Genomic DNA, 22,770 nt, shown 5'->3' on the forward strand with positions numbered 1-22,770 from the left:
GAGGGCTCCAGGCGTGTTCCTCTGAGCAGAAGTGGTGGTCTCACCTGTGCTCTCAGGTGTGCTAGCACTCCTGGGAGACCAGCTCTCTCCCAGTGAGATCTGAGCGCAACGATGTCTTTCCTTTTTAAGGGTTTCTATCTGTTCATCTGTGTTCTCCTTTATTTCTTTAAGGAAGTTATTTATGTCCTTCTTAAAGTCCTCTATCATATCATGATATGTGACTTTAAGCCCAAATCTTGCTTTTCTGGTGTTTTGGGGTATCCAGGGCTTGATGTGGTGGGAGAGCTTGGTTCTGTTGATGCCAAGTAGCCTTGGTTTCTGTCACTTATGTCCTTGCCCTTGCCCTTGCCCTTGCCCTTGTCCCTCAACATCTGGTTATCTCTGGTGTGAGTTGCCTTGCTCTCTCTGTCTGTAGTTTGTCTCTTCTGTGACTCTGGGATCTTAGGTGTGTCAGCACTCCTGGGAGACAAGCTTTCTCTGTGTGGGATTTGAGTACTGAGAGCTGTGGCACAGGATTTGCTCTGGGGGCACAGATGGAAACTGAAAGTCCTGTCTCCAGATGCTGTGTGGCTCTGTGTCCTGTGGGCTCACGGTGGATTCCACTTGGGTATTGGAGCAATAGTGGTGGTCTCACCTGTGTTCTTAGGTGTGTCAGCACTTCTGGGAGACCAGCTCTCTCAGGGAGGTATTTAAACCTTGTATTCTTTTTTTTTCTTTTTTTTCTTTTTGGAGCTGAGGACCGAACCCAGGGCCTTGCGCTTACGAGGCAAGCGCTCTACCACTGAGCTAAATCCCCAACCCCAAACCTTGTATTCTTAAATGAGTTGTATAGGCACAATGTCTATCTAAGAGTAATGATATTAATTTAAAATTTTATATCAATATAAAAAATTATACCAATGAAAACCTTAAATCTGTATCAATATATAAATTCTGTACCAAATATAAGAAATTATAATTTTATAAATTGTGTCAATTATAAAGATTTCTACAAACATATGATAATGGCTACACAATATTTTGTTTAAGAATAAATTTAGTATTCTATTCTATTTACTTCCTCCCTGTTCAAAATTATGACCATCTCCAAATTATCCCATAAAATGGCAATCTATCTATAATTTATAAAATAACCACAACCAGACACCCAAACCCAAGGAATTGGGATGACAATTCTCCATTGCTTCTTCTTGCTGAATTGGGGTGATAACATTTTTAAAGGGGTGGGGAGGGATAGGAAAATTAGAAAAACTGATTATACTTAAGAATAGCTAGCCTTAGTCTCTGTATGCTTAGCAGGATTGGGGCCTGTCTGAGGATGCCATCTGCAGTTGTAGTTGGTTAATCCTCTATAATTTCCCTGGAGGTGGTGTGTATATTCCTTGTTACCTGCCCCAATGCCCTGGATTCTCAAATGAAACACACGCACATACACATGCATGCCCACACCACACACAGCCTTTTATTTTATTATGTCTTGAACAGCTCAATGGCTGGGCTACTCCCAAAGTTCCATGTTGCTAACACCTCCCCTCCAATCTATATTTCATCTTTGTTACCCTAGTCTCAGTGAGGTGAGGGGGTGGGGGGTGCAGCCTCTCTTCCTGGCTCCTACATGATTGCATGCTTTCTCTTCTGCAGCTCTCAAGCCGGGTCTTTCTGTTTCTACAGCATGGTGGTACTAAATCCTTCTTTTCTCTGTCCCCTTGTCTGGGGAACGTCCCACCTCGGTCATCCTGTCCAGCCTTTGGCAGACATCTTTATCTACCCCCCCCCCCAGAACCAGCTGGGGGTAGGGACCCTCAGAGTCTCACATGTGGGATGCTCATACAATTTCCAAATAACAATACAAACAATAAACCAAATCTACAAGTATAATTGATGTCCTTCTCCACCTCTTTTGTTTAAATTTGGTTTGAAATCTATTTTGTTAGATATTAGAATAGCTACACCAGCTTGCTTCTTGGATCCATTTGCTTTGAAGATCTTTTCTAATCCTTTACTCCAAGGTAATGTGTATTTTTGATGTTGAGATGTGTTTCTTGTACAAAGCAGAAGGATGAATCATGTTTTCATATCCATTCTGTTAGTGTTTGTCTTTTTATTGGGGAATGAGTTCATTGATATTGAGAGATATTAATGATCAGTGATTGTTAATTTCTGTTATTTTGTTGCTGTCATAGGTGGTGGTTGTGTGTGTGTGTGTGTGTGTGTGTGTACGTATGTTTTCTTCTTTGGGTTTTGGTGGTGTGAGAGTATTTATTGCCTGTTTTTTCATAGGTGTATTTAATCTCCTTGAGTTGGAGTTTTCCTTCTAGTACTTTCTGTAGGGCTGTCTTTGTGGGTTGATATTGTGTAAATTTGCCTTTGACATGAAAGACCATGTTTTCTTCATCTTTTGTGGTTGTAATTCTTGTTGGATATAAAAGTTTAAACTGACTTTTGAGGTCTCTTAGAGTTTGTAAGACATGTCTCCAGGCCCTTCAAGTTTTTAGAGTCTCTGTTGAAAAGTCAGGCATATAGCAGCAAACCACTGAACTGAGAACGGGACCCCCGTTGAAGGAATCAGAGAAAGAACTGGAAGAGCTTGAAGGGGCTCGAGACCCCATATGTACAACAATGCCAAGCAACCAGAGCTTCCAGGGACTAAGCCACTACCTAAAGACTATACATGGACTGACCCTGGATTCTGACCTCATAGGTAGCAATGAATATCCTAGTAAGAGCACCAGTGGAAGGGGAAGCCCTGGGTCCTGCTAAGACTGAACCCCCAGTGAACTAGATTGTTGGGGGGAGGGCGGCAATGGGGGGGAGGATGGGGAGGGGAACACCCATAAAGAAGGGGAGGGGAAGGGATTAAGGGGATGTTTGCCCGGAAACCGGGAAAGGGAATAACATTTGAAATGTAAATAAGAAATACTCAAGTTAAAAAAAAAAAAGAAGACTCCAAACGAACAGTGTCTTCAAGACACAAAAGTGTTGGTACACAAATCTTACAGAGGTTGTAACTGCATGAATACGAAATACACAAATTCAAATGAGAGAAAAAAATAATCCCAGCACAGAGAAGTGGAAGTAGATGCAAAGCCTCACCTTTAATCAAGATATATTGTAATTAATATTGGCTGAAAAAATAAATTATATTTTTCAAAAAAAAAGAAAAGTCAGGCATAGTTTTAATAGTCTGCCTTTATTTGTTACATGAACTTTTACCCTTATAGCTTTTAATATTCTTTCTTTGTTCTGTATGTTTAGTGTTTATATAGCATGGGGGGCTTCCTTTTCTAGTCCAATCTGTTTTGTGTTCTTTAAACTTTAGATATGTATATCTTCTTTAGGTTAGAAAAATGTCTATGATTTTTTAAAATATATTTTCTAGGTTTTTGAGCTGGAATTTTTCTTTTTTTCTTTATTATTTTTAGTTTTCATCTATTCATAGTATCCCAGATTTCCTGGAGGTTTCGTGTTAAGTTTTTGATTTAACATTTTTATTTTACAGATGAATCTATTTGTTCTATCATATTTTCACATCCTGAGAGTCTTTGTTCATCTCTTGTATTCTGTTTATGATGCTCGTATCACTAGTTTCTGTTTGTTTACCTAGATTTTCTACTTTCAGATTTCCTTCTATTTGTGTTTTTTTTTTTATTGCTTCTATTTTCTGTGGGTCTTCCTCTTCCTCATGAATCACTGGACACTGGGCCACAAAGATGAAGGGAGCAGAAGTAGCAAGCAGTGTTGAAATGGCCATGAATATGACAGAAGAACTTCTGGGAGTCATCTTCAGGAAGACAGCTCTATTTTATTGTTCTGGGGTTAGGGCATATAAAAGCTCTTAGGGGTATGGGTGGGAATGGTTCACTGGCCATAACACAGTGCCTAGATGTCACATGGGTGAGAGGAAAGAGGAAGACTTAAGTGTTGAGTCTTAAAGTGCTTGCAGGAGGATCTATCTGGGAAGAATTATCCTCCAAATAGGGTGAGGCAACTACGCTCAGAGGTACTACCTGGACAAGGTCAGGTGGAAAAAGGGAGCTCCTCTGGGAAAGGGAGTCCTCCATTTTGTGCCAAGCTTGGAAGGCTGTCCTGACATGATGGAACTTTATACTGAGTCTCCAACAATTTCCATTTTCAGGTCTTAAACAGTTTCTTTTACCTGTTTGCTTGCTTGGTTTCTTGTTTTTATTTATTTATTTAGGATTTTAAAAAAGGAATTTAACGATTTCCTCCCATTTTTTTTTGTTTGTCATTTCCCCAATTTTTGAAAGAGACCCCTCCCTCCATTTCCTGTTTAAGGACCTCTATCACTTTTATAATTATATCATTTTTGGATTTAAGATCTCTCTCTCTCTCTCTCTCTCTCTTTCTCTCTCTCTGCATATATTTCAGCTATTGGTATGTACAGGTCTTGCTGTTATAGGACAGCTGGGCTTGGTAGTGCTATATTGGTGGTGGTGTTGGCTGTTGTTCATTATGTTCTTACACTGCCATTTAGGCATCAGGGTTTGGTATTATTATAGGTCTAGGTGCTTCTTTCTGAGTTTGTCTTTGTTGGAACGATGTTTTGTTCCTTGGTTTCTGTTTCTTCTTTGGTCTTCCGGTCTTTGTGGCCTGAATTTCTAGCAGCTGGCATGGGCCTGATCCAATAGTGTGTCCTGATCAGGGAGGGGACTGGACTTCTGGTGACTAGCTTGGCCTTTTATGTAGCAAGGGGTTTCTGCTCTTCTGACTGGTGTGCCTTGCCTCTGAGAAGCAGGAGTCTGCCAGAAAAGGGGGCAGTGACCCAGCTGCAGGGCAGATAGAGTAAAGTGGCAGTGGGAGATGGAGATTATGTCTTTGGAAATCAAGTCTAGGGAGTGGGGCAGTTCAGCTGGCAGGCAGGTTGCTCACCAACTCTTCTGACTGGTATCAAAAATATTCTTGCACTATTCATTATTTCTTTTATAACTTTGGGCCCCGTATTTTTCTTTACACTCTAGATTTTCTGTTAGCCACCAGTCATTCCTCTTATCTGATTCTCTAATTTTATAATTTTTTAGGATGATCTTCTGGGATATTTCCTCAATTTTATTTAAAACACGTCTATTTAATTTCTGAGAATCTTCTGGACAGTCTAGACATTCATTTAAAATGGTTCTCTGCTCTTGTTACATCTACATCCTCACCATGATATAGTCCTTTGCAAAGAATTCGAATGAGGATTTTATATTTATTTTTGTTGAGTTCTTTTTTCTCTGTATGGATCATTTCTTTCATATGGAAAAATTCTCTAGGATCTGATGCTCTGGTTGTTTATTCTATGTAAGAACAAAGCCTTACTCCTCACAGGGAATGTTTTCTGCAAAGGATTCTTGTCACCTGATAAGCTCTGTCCTGCTAGGTTGACCAAGAAGTAAGCCACCTCTCCCCACAGCTGATATTCATGGTCTGGTACAAATGTTTATGTATGTGCTCTCCCAGCCCTAACTCCCTCCCCGACATGAATTAATTTCCCTGAAGTCTTCCAAAGGAGAGTTCTCCAGAAACCTGTTGACAGACAACACTCAGGTAGAAATGGGCAGTCTTGGCTTCCAAGTCTTACTTGTTCTCGGAAACAAGGAAGGTAATGAGAACTTGACTGCATGAACAGATTACATAATCTTCCCTATTTCCAGAAGTGAAGTATCATTCACACCATCAGATACATCGATACTCTATGCTTAAGTTCCAGTCAATTCTTTCTCCAGGTCAGCAAATTTCTGGTCGTCTTCTGATATGGAGGAAGAATTGTCTAGGCGGGGTGATAGAGGAAATATGACAGAACTTTCCTAATTGAAAAATATATCTCAACATTCCTGTTGATCTTCAGTTCTACCTTGCACATAAGCAGTTAGACATTTGTGCTTTAATTAATTCATGAATCTGTGGGCAGTGAGAAGGGAAACCCATGTTAAGACATCCTCTTCTTCAGGTACAAGCTGCAGTCTTTCTGCTCTGCTCGATGGATCCCATTTGTCCACTTACTTTCCTATTTGGAGATGTTAGCAGGTGTCATCTGTTGCTCTTTTCTTTTCCCACCATTTCATCTGCAGGCTACACAACTTTCTGTTTTCTCTTGCCATTTTATAGCTCTTTGGGAGATGACTTCAGAAAATGGCATGCATTTGATCTTCCAATTGGAAGTCCTTCAGGGAGAATGTCTTGACAGTTAAGGGACCTAGAATTGGAAGGGGATACCATCTCAGTTTCTTTTTATTGGGATGATTGAGGGGAGAATGGATATCTGTCTGTCTAGATCAATGGTTCTCAACCTGTCTGTCTAGATCAGTGGTTCTCAACCTGTGGGTTACAACCCCTTTGGAGGTCAAATGATCATTTCTCAGGGTCACACATCAGATATTATGCTTATCAGATATTTTCATCATGATTCATAGCAGTAGTAACGAAATAATCTTATGGTTGAGGGCTACCCCAATACGAGCACCTGTATTAAGGAGTCCCACATTACAAAGCTTGAGAACCGCTGCTATAGCCTGTGTTTACCTGACTGTTGGAAAGTCATTTTTTAAGTCAAGGGTGTCACAGAGATTCTATGGCTCAATGGAGAAGCCTAAATGGAGTTCAAGTTAGTGGAAGAAATAGACACAACTAGAGATGAATTCCAGGTAATGCTTGTGTTCACAGAGCAGTCAACAACTCATCGTATGAATCAGGATTTAAAGAATGAATGCAGCTAACAGGTAGAAAAAGACAGAAGTGTCCATATATTTTCCCCTTATAATTCCACATTCTTACTCAGATTAGCAAATCTTTCCCCTCTAAACGTTCAAACTACGAAGCCTTTGACCATTCAGCAATTTTAACTGTCAGATGGAGAGCGGGATAGTCAACAAGGAGACTGATTAATAACTGAGAGATTCAGTATATTTAGTAGACTGTGGACATTTTTCTTTTGCTTATGGTATGTGTACTGTACACAGCTAATTGCCTACACCCTTATGACTAACAGTATGGTCCCTGGAACAGCAGCAGCAGCAGCAGCATCTGGCTTGTCATTAGCAGTGCAGATTACAGCCCTCACTCAGACCTGCAGAAGAGTCAAAATGTGCATTTTGAGATGTCCAAGGAGCATGCAAGCATACAAACATTTGGAAATCAGCGCATAGCAACAGGAAGAAATCACCACAGAGCAAACCATATCAAAATACCCTGCAGCTGTGTGAACGCCTTTAGATTACACATCACTTATTCTTTCTTCCTCTTTTAAGCAGGCAAGAAAAATGAAAGAACTGCAAACAGGAAGAATGTGGCACAAGGGAGATGTGACATAGCCCGGTAAATAGGTTTGAGCATTGTATATTATAGAATACAGTTTTACCTCGTAGACCAAGCAGGGGCAGACTTTGGTATGATAGTATGCGTGTTAGAAGCAGATGGACTTGAGAACAAATATTGCGTCTGACAGATTCAGCTGAGTTAGCCAGCAATATCAAGGATATTATTTTTATCGTTGATAAAACGTTTTTTTTTAAAAAAGCTTACTTTACTATGTTTTTATTATGATGACCCATGATTGAGGTATCTAGCAAGAACTGAAGGCCCATGTGATAGATGCCACTGTCCTATCCTTCGCTAGTGGAATGAACATCTGGATTGAACTTTTCTTTCACCAAGAACAGCAGAGGATTTGATTGTGGATGATTTAATTTTTTTAATTAATTTATTTTTATTAGATATATTTAATTTACATTTCAAATGTTATTCCCTTTCCCGGTTTCCCATCCATAAGTCCCCTATCCCATCCCACTCACCCTTCTTCGAAAAGAGTGTTCCCCCTCCTAAGCCACCCCCTTTCCCCGCTTCCCTACCCTGATGTTCCCCTACACTAGGGGTTCCAGCCTTGGCAGGACTAAGGACTTCTCCTCCCATCAGTGCCCATTAAGGCCATCATCTGCTACACATGCAGCTAGAAACATGGGTCAGTCCATGTATAGTCTTTGGGTAGTGTTTTAGTCCCTGGAAGCCCTGATTGGTTGGTATTGTTGTTCTTATGGGTTTGCAAGCCCCTTCAGATATATTTATTTATTTTTACCCTCCAGATTTTATTCCCCTCCTGGTTGACCCACCGAGGGTACCACATCTCACACCTCCTCCCCGCTCCCCCACCCCCACACTCCCTCTCATCTTCCTTGCACCTTCCACCTGTGTCCACAAGGATGTCTCCACCACCCACCCCACCAGACCCCTAAACTTTCTGGGCCTTCAGTCTCTTGAGGGTTAGGTGCATCTTCTCTGACTGAACCCAGACCTGGAAGTCCTCTGCTGTATATGTGTTGGAGGCCTCATTTCATCTGGTATATGCTGCCTGGTGGATGATTCAGTGTCTAAGAGATCTCAGCGGTCCAGGTTAATTGAGACTGCTGCTCCTTCTACGGGGTTGCCCTCCTCCTTAGCTTCCTCCAGCTTTCCCCTAATTCAACCAGAGAGGTCAACAGCTTCTGTTCATTGGTTGAGTGCACATATCTGCATCTGTCTCTTTCAGCTGCTTGTTGGGTCTTTTGGAGAGCAGTCATGGTGGGCCCCTTTTTGTGAATGCCCCATAGCTTCAGTAATGGTGTCAGGGCTTGGGGCCTCCCCTTGAACTGGAACCCACTTTGGACCTGTTACTGGACCTTCTTTTCCTCAGGCGCTTCTCTATTTCCATCCCTGCATTTCTTTCAGACAGAAAGAATTATGGGTCAGAGCTTTGGCTGTGGGATAGCAACCCCATCCCTCACTTGATCCCCTGTCTTTCTGCTGGAGTTGGATTCAATAAGTTCCCTCTCCCCACTGTAGGTCTTTTCTTCTGTAGTTTCCCCCCCCCTTTGGCTCCTGACAGTCTCTTACTCCCCAGTTCTCTGGTATATTCTGGGGGGGGGGAGGTCTTCCCAACCTCCTTCCTCCTCTGCTGGCCCTCAGGACTTCAGTCCTTTCCCCCACCCAATACCAGATCATGTTGCCCTCTCCCCATTTCTTCTTTTGCTTAATTTCCATTTCACTGCTCGGTAAACTTGTTTCATATGCAATATCACACACCTCTGACTTAATTTTCTAGAGCATTTCCATTTCCCCCATAGATACTTCGTTATTTGAGTGGGAACTTGATGAAGCATAATGGATGTAACTCTTAGGCAATTTTACTTGTGAAATAGATGTTAAAGAGGTTAAATTGCTTGCTTGAAGTTAGAAATATTTTTGTTTAGAAAAATCCATAACAAAATAAGACACATTTAAAACATATAAATGTGTATATATCTTTTTGATTTTTTTTTCTGGCCCACGAATAACTTGCTGATGTATTATTTCATTTTCAAATATGTAGGATTTTCAGTTATATTTCTGTTATTGATTTTTAATTAATTCTATCTTCTACCTTATTCTATACCACCAGTCTTGTTAGCTTTTGTGATTTGTTTTACGGTTTAGGAAATTGAGTTTTTGGTAATTGTTCCATGTGTCCGGGGAAGTAATCAGTCCTGTTTCGGTGGTGGGTGGAATAGTTCTTGAATAGTTCAGGTAGTGTCCATTGTTAGCAGAATTATGCAAATCCTTTATCTTTATTTTTGCCGATACGTTGTCTCCATGTCTAATTATATCTCACAGCACAGCATGAATTAGCCTGTTCATCTTTGTGCTTTGTCTTTATCTCCTGTGTTGTGGAATTGTGCCACCAAGTGTGCACAGGCTTGGCCTCATTGTGCCTTTTTGATACTTGATGCCTTTACCATCATGAAATGATGACATTACTATCTGAATTCTACATTGCTTGATAACTTTCTTTTTTGTAATACTGAGCGTCCTACGTCTTTTTAAAATTTTTTTCTTCATATTTTAAGTGTATTTCTTACATGTAGTATATGGTTAGTTTTTATTTTATCCAATATGATAAGTTTTGTCTTGTAAATGCATAAATAATAGAGTATAAATTGAATAACACAAACCATGTATGTGATTCATGTTGTTTCTCATTCCCTCAGGTCTATCTATCTTGACCAATTTTTCTCATCCTTCTTTGTATGTGTGGAATTTTTGTTGGATGCCAAGTACACACTTGATCCTTACTCTGTGCTAGCTATTTTTCATTCTTCCAGTTAGCATATTCCTGGCTTCCTCGCTTCCCCTGTCAGTGTGGAGATTCAAGCACTGACTGGGCTTTGTACATGCTACACAAATGCTCTACCACTGAACTGCACTCCTATCTCTAAGAGTGCTTCAAAGTAGGGTGTGTTGAATCTGTGACCCCTGAAATGTGCATCTCAAGATCGCCATGACTATGACCCAATATGTTTGTAGATGATAACGTTATTTTGCAATGGTAAGAGTCTAGATGCCTCTGCTTTAAAGATTTGCTGCTCATCTCAGTCATTTTTAGATATCATTTATAACCTTTAGAGATTAATTCTCACATTGGTTAATTCTCATTCGTATACTAGATGGACAAATACACTCTGCAGACCCCTCCCAAGCATTGTTTCTGTCAGAATCTAAGTTTCATCTCAACTGAACTCCATGTCAACTGAACTCCAAGCCACCTACCTCCTCCTTATACATGGTCCTAGAGCAGTGATTCTCAACCTATGGGTCATGGCCCCTTCGGGGTTATATATATCAGATCTCCTGAATACTGGGCATTTACATTGTGATGCATAATAGTAGAAAAATGTACAGTTATGAAGTAGCAATAAAATAATCTTATGGTTTAGTGTTATCACAATATGAGGATCTGCATTAAAGGGTCGGACCATTAGGAACATATCCAATGTTCTAGAGTCTCTTTAAAGCAGTAAGCAGGAATAACCGTCAGTCTCTTCTCACTTGCCCCTGTCTTGCATGAATCAATGTTCTGCATTGCTCAGTGGCCCATTTTGTCATCCTGACTGGAAGCAGATGTCAAATCACAACTTTACAAACCTGCTTCATTAGCTTTTCAGGCATTCTAAGGTGATCCGCTATATAGTTTCCTTGACTGCTATACTCAGCTTAATGATGTTTCTTCTCAGCTTTCTCTGAGGACTCTCCTTGTGATACACAAAACATGGATTGGAAAGTCATCGTTGATAATTATTTTGTATTTTTCAATAACTTTAAGAAGTCTCCAATCACTTCCATAACCAGGTAAGTTTTATAATTCAACTTGTAGGTATTAACTATCCTAAGCAAATGTCAGTCATAGGTTATATTATCTAATGGCCATGAGCCCCATTTAAGCAGTAGAAGTGTTTAATATCAGGCATGCAGTATTTGTCTATTAGGAATGTCTATTAGTGACTACAGGAATAGGACTTTCTTAAACAATAGTTTACAGTTACAGAGTTTGTGCCCTGATTGAATCAAGTTTGTGAGCTCTGCTGGGATTGAATGGGACAGGAGCTTTGCATATGATCATAGAACTTAGACTCAGGAGGTGACCAAACTTACCTGTGAAGTTTATTTAAGCCCTGAGTGTTGAACCTTATTCCAACATGCTAAATCCTGTATCTAGAGCCCAGGTTTCTCTGTGTTTACAGATTTCCCTAAGGGTTCTTTCAAATACCAACATTTGCAAGCATTCTGTTCCCTAGATGTGAATTTCATCACCAGGTGAAGCCTTCCCCATGGGCACAGGAGGAAGGACAGTGGCATGACCTCTGCAGAGTCATAGAATACCTGTATATTCTATGTCCTGAAAACCTCAATCATTTAACAGCTTTAGCCAGTACAACAAAACCAATCTGAATGTGCTCTAAAGACATGCTATATTTTATATCTGGGAACTCCATAGAGCTAGTATGGAATTGTTAAGGCAAGAAGCTATAGTTAATTCAGCATTGATTTAATGAATGAAACTATTAGAGATTAGGTACAATTTAGGCCAAGGAAGCTGAATTCGGCACACACACACACACACACACACACACACACACACACACCAATACAACATTGGCATTGTTCCTGCCATATGCTATCAGTGCAATTTCATTAATTAAAGAAAATCAGAAATATTTTTTCATAAGATTAAAATATTGACATGCTCTTCCAAATGCTATTACGGGGATGAAGTAGGAGTGCGGTTGTGGGAGTCCTTTCTAGGCTGTAATGCGATGGGTATTTTTTGCAGCATTACTCTGGCATTATGTATTTGTTGCTGTGTTACTCTGGCATTATGGCTTATACTTTGCTTGTTAAATATGCTCGACTCACTGTCTGTATCAGACACTATCCTTATGCACCAGTGGCAAAGTTTCTAGAGAAATCAACTTCATGGAAGAGAGATTTATTTTAGCTCATGGCCACAGGGAATTTCAGTCTACTCAGGCAGGCAAGGCATGATGGTAGAAGCAGCCATTTGTGCTGGAAGGACTGTGAATGAGCTGGGCACACTGCAGTAGGCAGTTTCTGATGCACACCACAGCTTGGTCTATCTCTACAGTGCACATCCTATTAAAAGGAAATATGAAAACAAATTCAACAAGTACAAATAGCAAACTTGTGCTTAGCAGACATATATATTGATCAGCAGGGAGAAAGGATTTAGAATGTATTCTTTCTGATAATAGGAAACAAATTTTAAGTCAAATATCAGCAGTCATGTTGGGATTTCTAATGGGAATAGATGGTCATAATAGTTTGATATGAAGTAAAAAATGCATTGTCTACAAACCTTTTTGTTTTGGTCACTATAAATGATTACATGTCTGTACATATTTGGGAATTTGAAGTATTGGGCTCATGTTAATTTCTCATAATAAAACAATTCTATCTATATTGTAGGGCATTCAATTTCACAAAGCACCTTTTAGTGGTGGACAAGAAGTTGGACATTCTTGAAAGTGGACAGATGAACATTCTTTTGTCATTTGTGGAGTTTTTGGAGAAATTATTATCTAATCCTTCTGGCTCATTCACTCCTCCTGAATTTCATAATCTTTCTTCTTTCAGTGAGCTTGTTCTGAATAGAAGTGTTTCATGGAAAAATCATTTTAAAAGTTTAAAGGCAGACTCTGCTGCTGCTGCTGCTGCCCAGAAACTTCTGGAATTTGATAAAATGGTCATTGAAAAAATTCAAAGGTTTAAAAATCATTGGATGGGTCAGGAATCCAAAAACACGTTGAGATTCATAGAATTAATAATTCTTGAAATTAATTCAGAACTGCAAGAATTCTGGCTCAATGGCATTTCTCAAGAAGAAAGAGCTAACATTGAAATCTTGTCCAGACTTGTAAATTTTTCTGTTGCAGACTATGAAAAAATTTTTTTCAAAAGCTTTAATTTCTCTCAGTTGTTCCATTCCAATTGGCCCAGATCACCAGCCAGGAATGCAGACTTTATACATTTAAGTGAGACTATAATACACAGTCTCTATGAACTTAGCTTTCTGACACAGGAGCAAGTCTCAATAGCTCTGAACACCATCTATGCTCTGCAGAACACATCTGAGTTTTTCTCAGCCCTCTCTGAGCCACAAAAACAAGAACTGGATAACCTTTTGACTCATACATACATAAATGTCTTCAAGGACAAAGACATTGCTCTATTTCTGAAAACCTTTTCTTCATTCTATCAATATCTTCATAAATTCCTCAACATTCAAAATAGGGAGCCTCTGATAACTTATCTTACTCAAGTCTCCAGACACATTTTGGACCTCATAAAGCAGTTTAATATCCAAAACCTCAGACGAGCATTTTTGTTTTTATCGGAGGCAACAGAGGCTCTCGGGACAATACCTGAAGTATCTTACTGTCGGCAGTTGCTTTCAATTTTCAGCCTCTTAGAACTTGAAGCCCAGTCCCTGATGGCGAGAGGAGGACCAGCGGAAGCAGTGATTCATGCTAGCTTGACAGGTCTCAAGCAGCTGTTCTCAGCGGATGAAGGCTTTCGTGTTTCTTTACTTCAGTATGTCGCTCAGTTTTTAAATGGTTCAGCGGAAACCCTGTTGGCGAATGAATGCTTCATTCTGAAAAATGCCACCATTTCTTCTGTGAATTATTCAGGAAATGAGGGGTCTTCCCTTCCTTTTCCATGGACACAATTTTTTTCCAACCTCTCAGTAAATGGCAGTGAGATCAGTGAGTTTACAGCCATTCACTGTACACTTTCATGGATTCAGACATGGACTGAGATCTGGGGAAGCATTTCTCAAATATTTAAACTTGACCAGAGTATTTTTACTCCTTTGCATGTTGGTATCACTCAGCTTTTGGATGACCTGGGAAATGGCAGGGACATTTCTAAAGACTGCCAAGGGATAGTTCCCACATATCATACTGCTAGGCTCATATTAAATTTGTTTAAAAATGTAACTCAAGAGAATGGCTTTCATGACTGGGATGACCTTCAGAACCTAAGGGATCTTTGGGTAACATTTGATAATGAATTAACTGCAGTACAATCACTTAACCTGGACCAAGTAGAGAAGTCTTTTATCACCATGGAAACCTCCCTGCACCAGCTGAAGACATTTCCAATGAAAATAAATGCAAGCAGGGAGTTCTTATATCCTCTGTTTGATGTTTTCCTTGAGTTAAGCAAAGCCTCAGACTATGTGGATAGAGATGTGGAGTTGATCAATAACTTCCTTTCAACTAACCTCACTGATCATCGAGCCGAATTTGCAAGTGTCATCACTGAGCTAAGAGAAACAATATTACTTCTTAGGAATGTGTCACAGGGTAGAGCTTTATCATCATGTGCTGATATTTTCCAGAGAGTCACTGAGTTGATTTTCGAAGATAGCTTGTTACCTGCGAACACTTCTAATAAGCCAGCACATATTCTGGCCATGTTAAGCTCTGTATTTTCATCAAAGAACACAAGTAGCAGCCTGGAAGGGTGCATCGCATGGACAGATATCATAAACCGTCTGTGTATAATGTGTAACTCAAGTTCCTTACCCAGACATAGTCATAGCCTATTGGGAAACTTTAAGGATATAGGGAACAAAATGAGCTATGTATTGAAAATTTTAACTTGGATGCTAAATAAGAAGGTACCCACTTGTCCATGGAATGAGTCAAACATACATTGTATAAATATTTACCTGAAAGACATAACTGATTTTCTAAATATTATACTTGCCACAGGCTTGGAAAAGGAGAACGTGCCCAATGTTGAGATTTTATTAGCTCTTTTCAATGATTCCACAAAGCAGGTAGGTATGATCATCACCAACTTAACCAAAGAGCTCAACGTTGCCTCCCAGTCCAACTGGAAGCACTTCAAAGATTTACTTCTAAGACCCATAGAAATGTCAGATGACATTCCTGACCAGTTTCAGAAGATTTGGCAGCACATCATAGAATTGGGGAAGGAAATGCAGGCACTTCTAAAAGGTATTTTCCCTAGTGTCCTTGGAAAGAATTCCTCTTCTGACATTGAAACAATGTTTAGTGTATTCTCTACCAGTCCAAAGGAACGAGATATAAACCATCTAGGCAAATCAATTTACAACTTAGCTAACTACTTTGCTGTCAACTTAACTCATAATCTTCAGAATTCATCAGAAGTAGTCCCACATGAAATATTGAAAGCTGTGGATCTTGGTATCCAGTTGACAAGGGATGTGTTCAATTCTTTAATGCCTGCTGTCCGTTTCAATATTCCTCAAAATTCAGATCATGCTCAAGCTTTAAAGAAGGTGACATCTCTCATGCATTCTCTCAAGAAGGCAGACATAGATCTCTTAGTAGGCCAGCTTGGAGAAAACAGTGAAATCCTAATGAGTTTCTTTAAGAATCTTAGCAGATCAGGTATCAACAGTTTAGGGATCAATACGCTTGTGGGCTTACTGGAAAAATTTGTGGACAGCTCCCATTCATGGAGTGTTAGCCAGCTGCTGCGCCTCTCCCGTCTGCTTCCCAAGGACGTGGTGGATACTGTGTTGGATGTATATTATGCTCTTCCCCACATTGTGGGACTTCTGCAGAGAATCACAGATAAAAACATCACAGAAAGCCTCAGGGATGTCTATAACTTTACCCTTCTTCATGGAATAGCCATGTTCAATATCACCAAGGAAGACTTTGCTGATGTGGCTAAAACTCTTCGGGATACAGTTGAGTTGGTATCAGATGAGCCAACTGTCGTTCCCGAGGTTTTGATGTGCCTTAGCAGGATTTGGTGCTCAAACTACACAACTCTCAGGCTTGAGAGAAACCCTAAGGTGGAAGGCTGTAACATCCAGAGGCACATGTCTTCTTCCTTTCTTCGCATGGTGGCCACTTTACTGGATCTTCTTCACCTGCCCCCGCCGAGTGACTCACAGTGCATAGGTGAAAAGTCTCGAGGGGAAATAACCAGGAGAGTGGTCTGTGCGGTTCATGAGCTAGCAGACTGGAATTCCATTCTCTCGGAGCTGTTGGAGATGTTCCGTGGTGAAAATTTACTTTCGAAAATTCTGCAGGGATTTTGGCAAAGGGTATTACCCTTCATGTCATCTTTAGGGATTCAAGGCAATGGCAGCACCCCAGAACTTTGTCCTAGTAGTACCATAAAGCAAGGTGCTTTGCAAATCATAGAAAAGCTAAAATATGGCAATTCTACAAAATTCCCACTGGGTGGAAACATTCTGGACAAGCTAGGTAAGTTAGACAAGATTCTTGACTTCACTAAAGGCACAGAGAAATCTGTCCAAAGTAATGTTTACCTAAACTTGGAAAGGATATTCAAATTGATTTCTGCTATGTGGACTTTAAGAAATAGTACTCAATATCTACTTTCTCCATTCATGAACTTTCTGAATGTAAATCATACAAATAGGAGTTTATTTAAAAATGATAAAGCAACTTACAAATTTGAAGAACAGTGGTTAGAATTTAAACATATTTTCAAAGACCTAGCCAGTAACTTGAGTCTAGGACAATTATTTTCTGATATTAACAAAAACATTCAAGGTGTAGGCCTTCAAAACACAACTGTGCAATTTCCTGAACTTCTGGAACTCCTGGATTCATCACCATTGAAGGCACCAGAAATTATTGAAGATTTCTTATTTCTCATAAAAGACTGGCTTCGTGGGTATGAAAATGAAGATTTCTTTAGGTTTATGCAAAGACTACTCAATGCCATGGCTAGTAAAAATTCAACTGATGTAAGTATGTTGGCCAGGGATTTTACTATGTATTTAGGCTATCTCAGAAACCAATCTAGAGAAGGCAATTTTGATGTTGGCTTTCTCAGCCATATGCTAAATCAGGAACAGCTCACTGACCTCTCAGCTATTCAGTGGTTTCTTGAAAGCATTGTGATGAATTCAGTTAATAACTTTGCTGAGCTATCTCAGCAAGCGGCTCCCAGTTTCAGTGGCACTACCCTTCAAATAGCTGATTTCATGAATCTCATCTTGAACCACATGCAGTCCAAAAATGATGGGGAAGCTGCAGGACGCACAGAGGATTTCCTGAAGCAGCTTCTGGAGACATTCTTCTCCTCCTTGCTAAGTGGACTGCCTGAGAATCAAATATCCCTCCTGCTAAAAGACTTCCATAGCAATGTCACTGCAGAGACAAGGTAAGTGTACCTTTGTTTCACATAGTCATGCTGGTGGTGCTGCCTAGCAAGCTCACTTTCTGGAGTAGAGAAATGCCTACCACAGCTCCTGAACCAACATTTGGAAGGGCCTTTGAAGTGATTTTTCTCACAACGAGCGTTTTATGACTGCATTAAGATAACACAATTTCAATTTCCAGTAAACATTCAAATCTAGCCTCTTTTCATCAATCATTATATTGTTTTTCAATTAGGATTGTAAACACAAGACATTCTTCCCTACATACAAGTGAAAAATTTACATACACATATGGGACAGTCACTATTTCAATTTTATTTCCTCTGTCATCACAAATACAAGATTAAATATTTGTTTCCAATCACCCTGATATTCATGTCTGGAACCACTAAGATAGTCATATTATCTCTATTAACAATCTTCTTAAAATCTCTCTGAATGTTAGTAGTGAAAGTTCTTGAGCAAAATCCCCATTTCCTCTGTGTTCTATTACTTGGGAGACATGCAGGGGGCAAGTGGTCTAGCAACCATGTAGCACAGGAAGTTGACTCCTGTGACGCTGAAGACCAAGTAAGCATGTTGAACCTCAGAGGGGCAACCTGTAGGAAGAGGCAGCCAAAGCAGCATGAACGCCAGATGTGTCATGAGCTAAAGTTTGCAGTCTGAATTGCTGGTCAACAAGGGAGGTCCACAGGTTGAAAGCTGCCTGCCTAGATGCTTCTGGGGACTCTAAGATAGAGAGTCTTAGAGACTCATACAGACTTCTGACTGACTCCAGCAGGCTTAGTTAATATAGTTCTGAATGTCCTGAAGTTAACTCATTAGGGACTTTAAACATTTCTGCAAGACTCCTTCTCAACAGGATCTTAAAGTAGGTTTGGTATTTGTAGCTGGGATGAGGCATATTTGGGTTACAAAATGATCATCACCTCTCATCTTTCAATGGATTCTCCTCTGTAGTCCACCCAGCTCAGACACTTGTAGGAAAAGGCATGTTGGGGCTACTGGTCTACCTTGTCAAGCGGATAGATCACAGACCATTACAGATTGACTGAGTAACCTGCTAGAACTTTTAAAATTCAGTGCAAGATATAAATAGGTTTTCCACTTTTCCAGATGCTATTGATTATATCGAGAGTCATCATGTAAGGAAAATGCTGCTTCTCATTTTCCTGCTACCTTTAGTTCTCCCCCTTTCCTCTCACCAAACCTTATACCTTCAGCATGTTTGGGACCTGCTGCCTTTAAGGGGGATTGGTTGCCTGAGAATGAATGGGAATTGTTGACAAATGTAGGTCTTTCTGTAGCCTAAACACACAAGAAGAGTTCTGGTATAGAAAACAGGATATTTACAACCTCAGTGATAATAATTTCATAGGATCTTGGCTTAATTTTCACTCTGATCAGATCTGAGACTCCGTGGCTCTACAGCCTTGTCCTGTCTATGACTATTTATATGAACTCAGATCTGCAAACCTGGTGAGGCTATGAAAGAATCTCATTATAATTTTAAATGTTACTTTCTTAAAGTTGAGAACCTCATAATATATGTTATTCCATTGATAGTTGTTGACATATCTTTTTTACATTCTTTTTTTTCTTTTTTTTCGGAGCTGGGGACAGAACCCAGGGCCTTGTGCTCGCTAGGCAAGCGCTCTACCGCTGAGCTAAATCCCCAACCCCTTTTTTACACTCTTGATATTAGTTTATTACATATATATATATAATTTCAATTATCTAATTGTTTCTTTTCTTTCTTCATGGTTTTTATTGTTGAAGAGCATTATAAAGTTTAATGTAGCCAATTTATCCATCTTTTTCTTATTTGTAAAGCTTAATAATCTTATGGAAGTTAAAAAAAAGAGAATCACTATATAGTCTTTCTAGATCTCTTTTCTAATAGCAAATATGAGGCTCTTCATAATATTGCATTTCAAGAATCGTCACAATATTTCCTGTGAAATTTCTTTGCTGCTTCCATTATTTGATAACCAAATGTTAGGCTTTATTTAAGCTATTTTAGTAGCTCAACCCTTCACTCAACATCTTTCTATGACATTATTGTAAAACATAAAATCATGATATCACCATATTTTAATCTTTACTAGTTTATAAAACATGAAATTAAAAATATTTAATTTTTTCAACTATGTAAATTTGTTCCCAGAGATAAAATTCTTGAAAGTCTGAAACTGGATCCAGTCTTTACCTGGATGAACAAGAGCCCATCGATGAACATTTTCTCAAGTCTCAAGACAATATATTATCTGATTAAGGACTCAATTTCGTTAGGCAACAGAGAACTCTCTGGAATCCTGAAAGGTTTATCTCATGAAGATCCAAGGGAACCCATGGTGAAAACTGACACTGAAGGCCATTTGGACTTTTTTACAGTAGTGGCTCAGTTTCTCTCCCAGGTTAATACTTCTGAGGACCTCTCCAAATTCAACCAAAATCTCAGGTCTGTTCTCCACCTGGTACAGGAAAGTTCTGCAGAAATGGCTACTATTATGGACATAGTCTTACACTCAACTACTCAGGCCTGCCCTTCCTCCTATCCTATGCTCCAACACACCATGGTTGCTAAGCTAAGTGACTTGTTTTCTGTTGTCAACAGTTCCTTCCCCCTAAGAAACAGAGAAACACTAGAATCAACTATGAGGTTATTTGCAACCATTTCCCGAGTTGGTGAAGAAAGTCACGTCTTGGAGTCAGCCTTAGAAATATCTAGAACTCTGACTATGCTGGTGAATAGCACCACTGAACTAGGCAGTCTTGCCTCATCAGTGGACTCCATAGTGAGACTTCTCAGCCTAGCTAAAAAAGTTTCAAGAAAGATGGCTACGATGTTGAGAACCCTCTCCATCTTTAGTAGAGAGGACTCTGGGAAATTCTTTGACACTTTGTATTCCATTGTGCTGCAAAATGTTCAACGTCATGTGAAACAGACGTTGAAAAAAGTAGATCCTTCCATACTTGAAAAGACAAAGGAATTGTTGATACCATTTCTTGACTTGGTCTTTGGAATGATTGGAATAACACCTAATGTATCACAGGACTCTGATGTTTTCAGCATATCATCTAACATGCTTTCCTATGTCAACCAGTCCAGAGACTTTTCTGAGATTTTGGAAGAACTGGCTGGAAACTTAACTTCTATAAAAATCAGCTCGAGAGATTGGGAGCATCTGGTGGTGATGATTAAAAACAGGACTCAAAATTTCTCTAATGATGCTGGTGACTTATGGGAAGGAATTCTAGATTGTTTAGTGCCTATAAGTAACATCACAAACCAAATGGACTTCCTGAAGCTTCATGAGCTCTCTTCTACCAGGCATCCTCAGGTCCTGAAACAGGAGAGAAGTCATGATATAATCCGCTTTTTGGATGGAATGTTAACAGATAACAGCACAGAAAGAGAAACTTTCTTGAAAATGGTGATTGACCTCACATTACAAGCTCTTTGGAATGGCTTAAAGGAAGATAACTGGGATATTTTTAATCTTCTGTTGACATTTGCCCGGAATCCAAATGACATTTTAAAGACCATAGAATCAGTTGTAGAGGCTTCTAGTGAAATTCCCAGCAGCTCTCTAAATGATTTCAACCAAGATTCATTTTCCGATTTGTCACTGATTCAAAACACCACTCGCTATCAGCTTGCAAAGGCAGTCTTGATTGGTCTCAGCAGAACGGGCTTCTCAAGGGGAGGGCTGCCCTTAAACAACACTCAGTGGACACATTTCACACATAGTTTGTTTCATCCAGATTACAACAGTTTTTCTAATTCAGCCCCTCACCAGAATGTCACACTAGCAGAGGATGGGAGGACCAAGGAAGAAATGATGGCAATTCCTCATGGCTTTGGACCAGTGTCATCCCTCCAGAAATTCCTGAAGGCATTATTTGTATCGATTGAACAGTGGCAGAAAGTCCCACAAGCTGAGCAAAGGTAATTTAATCCCTATTTTGCTTAATTTATTATTTTATTTATTGTGGTATTGTAGCACTCGACTCCCAAGAAGTACGCATATGAAACCAGAGTCAGCAATTTTTCTCAATTTTAACTTCCATCGTACTTTGAAGCCAGCATTCACACAGAATGATCCAAGTCAACAATTTCTTTTCCATGTTTGCCTCATTATTTGGCATGCAAGTATGATTTGGATTGATTTCTTTTCAAATCCCAAAGTAGTCACTTGTTCTGAGACTGGATATATGCGTCATATTTGAGAAGATAGATCGACCACTATACTTATGCATATATTTTGGCACTAGCACCACTTCATATCTCAGTAGTATGTATTGTTATTATATGCCAATAAAATCATAGAATAATGAATTGTGAAATAATGACAAGTCAGGTGTGCCAATCACATATAATCACAGTAGCCGCAGGTACCACTATTGGGTGCGTAGTCATGAAAGTGAACTATCCAGTTCCGTCACAAGATTTCACTTGCAGTTGTAACTAACCATAGGGAATGGCTAGGCAGCCAATGACTCCTGCCCTCCTTAAACTCAGCCCTCAGTGATGATTCGCTTCTAACCCCTCCCATCCCTAAATGTTAGATTAAAAAACAGGCACTAAACTCACAATCTGAAACCTCCAATGGACTACTATACCTTGCTGGAAACTTGTTCTTAAAAGCTCCAGTGTCATTAAATCCAGCTCCAGAATTAGCCTGCTGCCTTGGGATGGAGGATTTGTCTCCTTCGATGTACAGAACCCTGTACATCAGAATGCTCTCCCTGACTCAGCTGTGATTCCTGGAAGTGAGAAGGCTAGCTATCTTGTGGTCCTTTCCTGTTTACTTTTCTCTCAACCCCAAGTGGCAATTTAGAGATGTTATGTAAATACTACCTCATTTGCCACCAGACAGGCTGACCTACTTCCTGTTAGTTCTGTTGCTACAGAACTATCATCTGAATGTGATAATTTTTTATGGCTTGGAATGATGTCCTTACTTGGTGAAACAGATGTCTCATTATTTCACATTTTAAATGCTGGCTTCCAGGGACTCCTGCTTTATCTCCTCACTGTCTTTGATCCTCAACTTCAGTGCTTGAGTGTCCTGTTCTGCTTGGGATTTTCTTTCAAACTGGAGGTAATCCTGGCAACTTCTGTTCTCTGAACTCAGCTTTCAACAGGGATTTTCATTTCTCCACAGATAAAACTTTCACTTTACATCTATATACCCTTCTTTTCCTTCCTTCCTCCCTCCCTTCCTTCCTTCCTTCCTTCCTTCCCTCCTCCCGCCCTTCCT

The 22,770-nt window shown here is 39.8% G+C and overlaps 1 protein-coding gene across 1 annotated transcript in view; it reads left to right on the forward strand.

The window, feature by feature from the left end:
* Abca13 (ATP binding cassette subfamily A member 13) overlaps positions 1-22,770 on the forward strand; it is a 484,842-nt gene that overhangs the window by 61,234 nt on the left and 400,838 nt on the right. Inside the window, exons 16-18 of the mRNA XM_087584614.1 lie at positions 11,019-11,133; positions 12,769-17,502; positions 19,656-21,455. Coding sequence (XP_087440740.1) covers positions 11,019-11,133; positions 12,769-17,502; positions 19,656-21,455 — 6,649 coding nt within the window. The remainder of the gene's footprint in view (positions 1-11,018; positions 11,134-12,768; positions 17,503-19,655; positions 21,456-22,770) is intronic.

This window comes from Rattus norvegicus, chromosome 14 (genome assembly GCF_021556685.1).
Source record: "Rattus norvegicus strain SHRSP/BbbUtx chromosome 14, alternate assembly SHRSP_T2T, whole genome shotgun sequence".
Classification (NCBI taxonomy): Eukaryota; Metazoa; Chordata; class Mammalia; order Rodentia; family Muridae; genus Rattus; species Rattus norvegicus.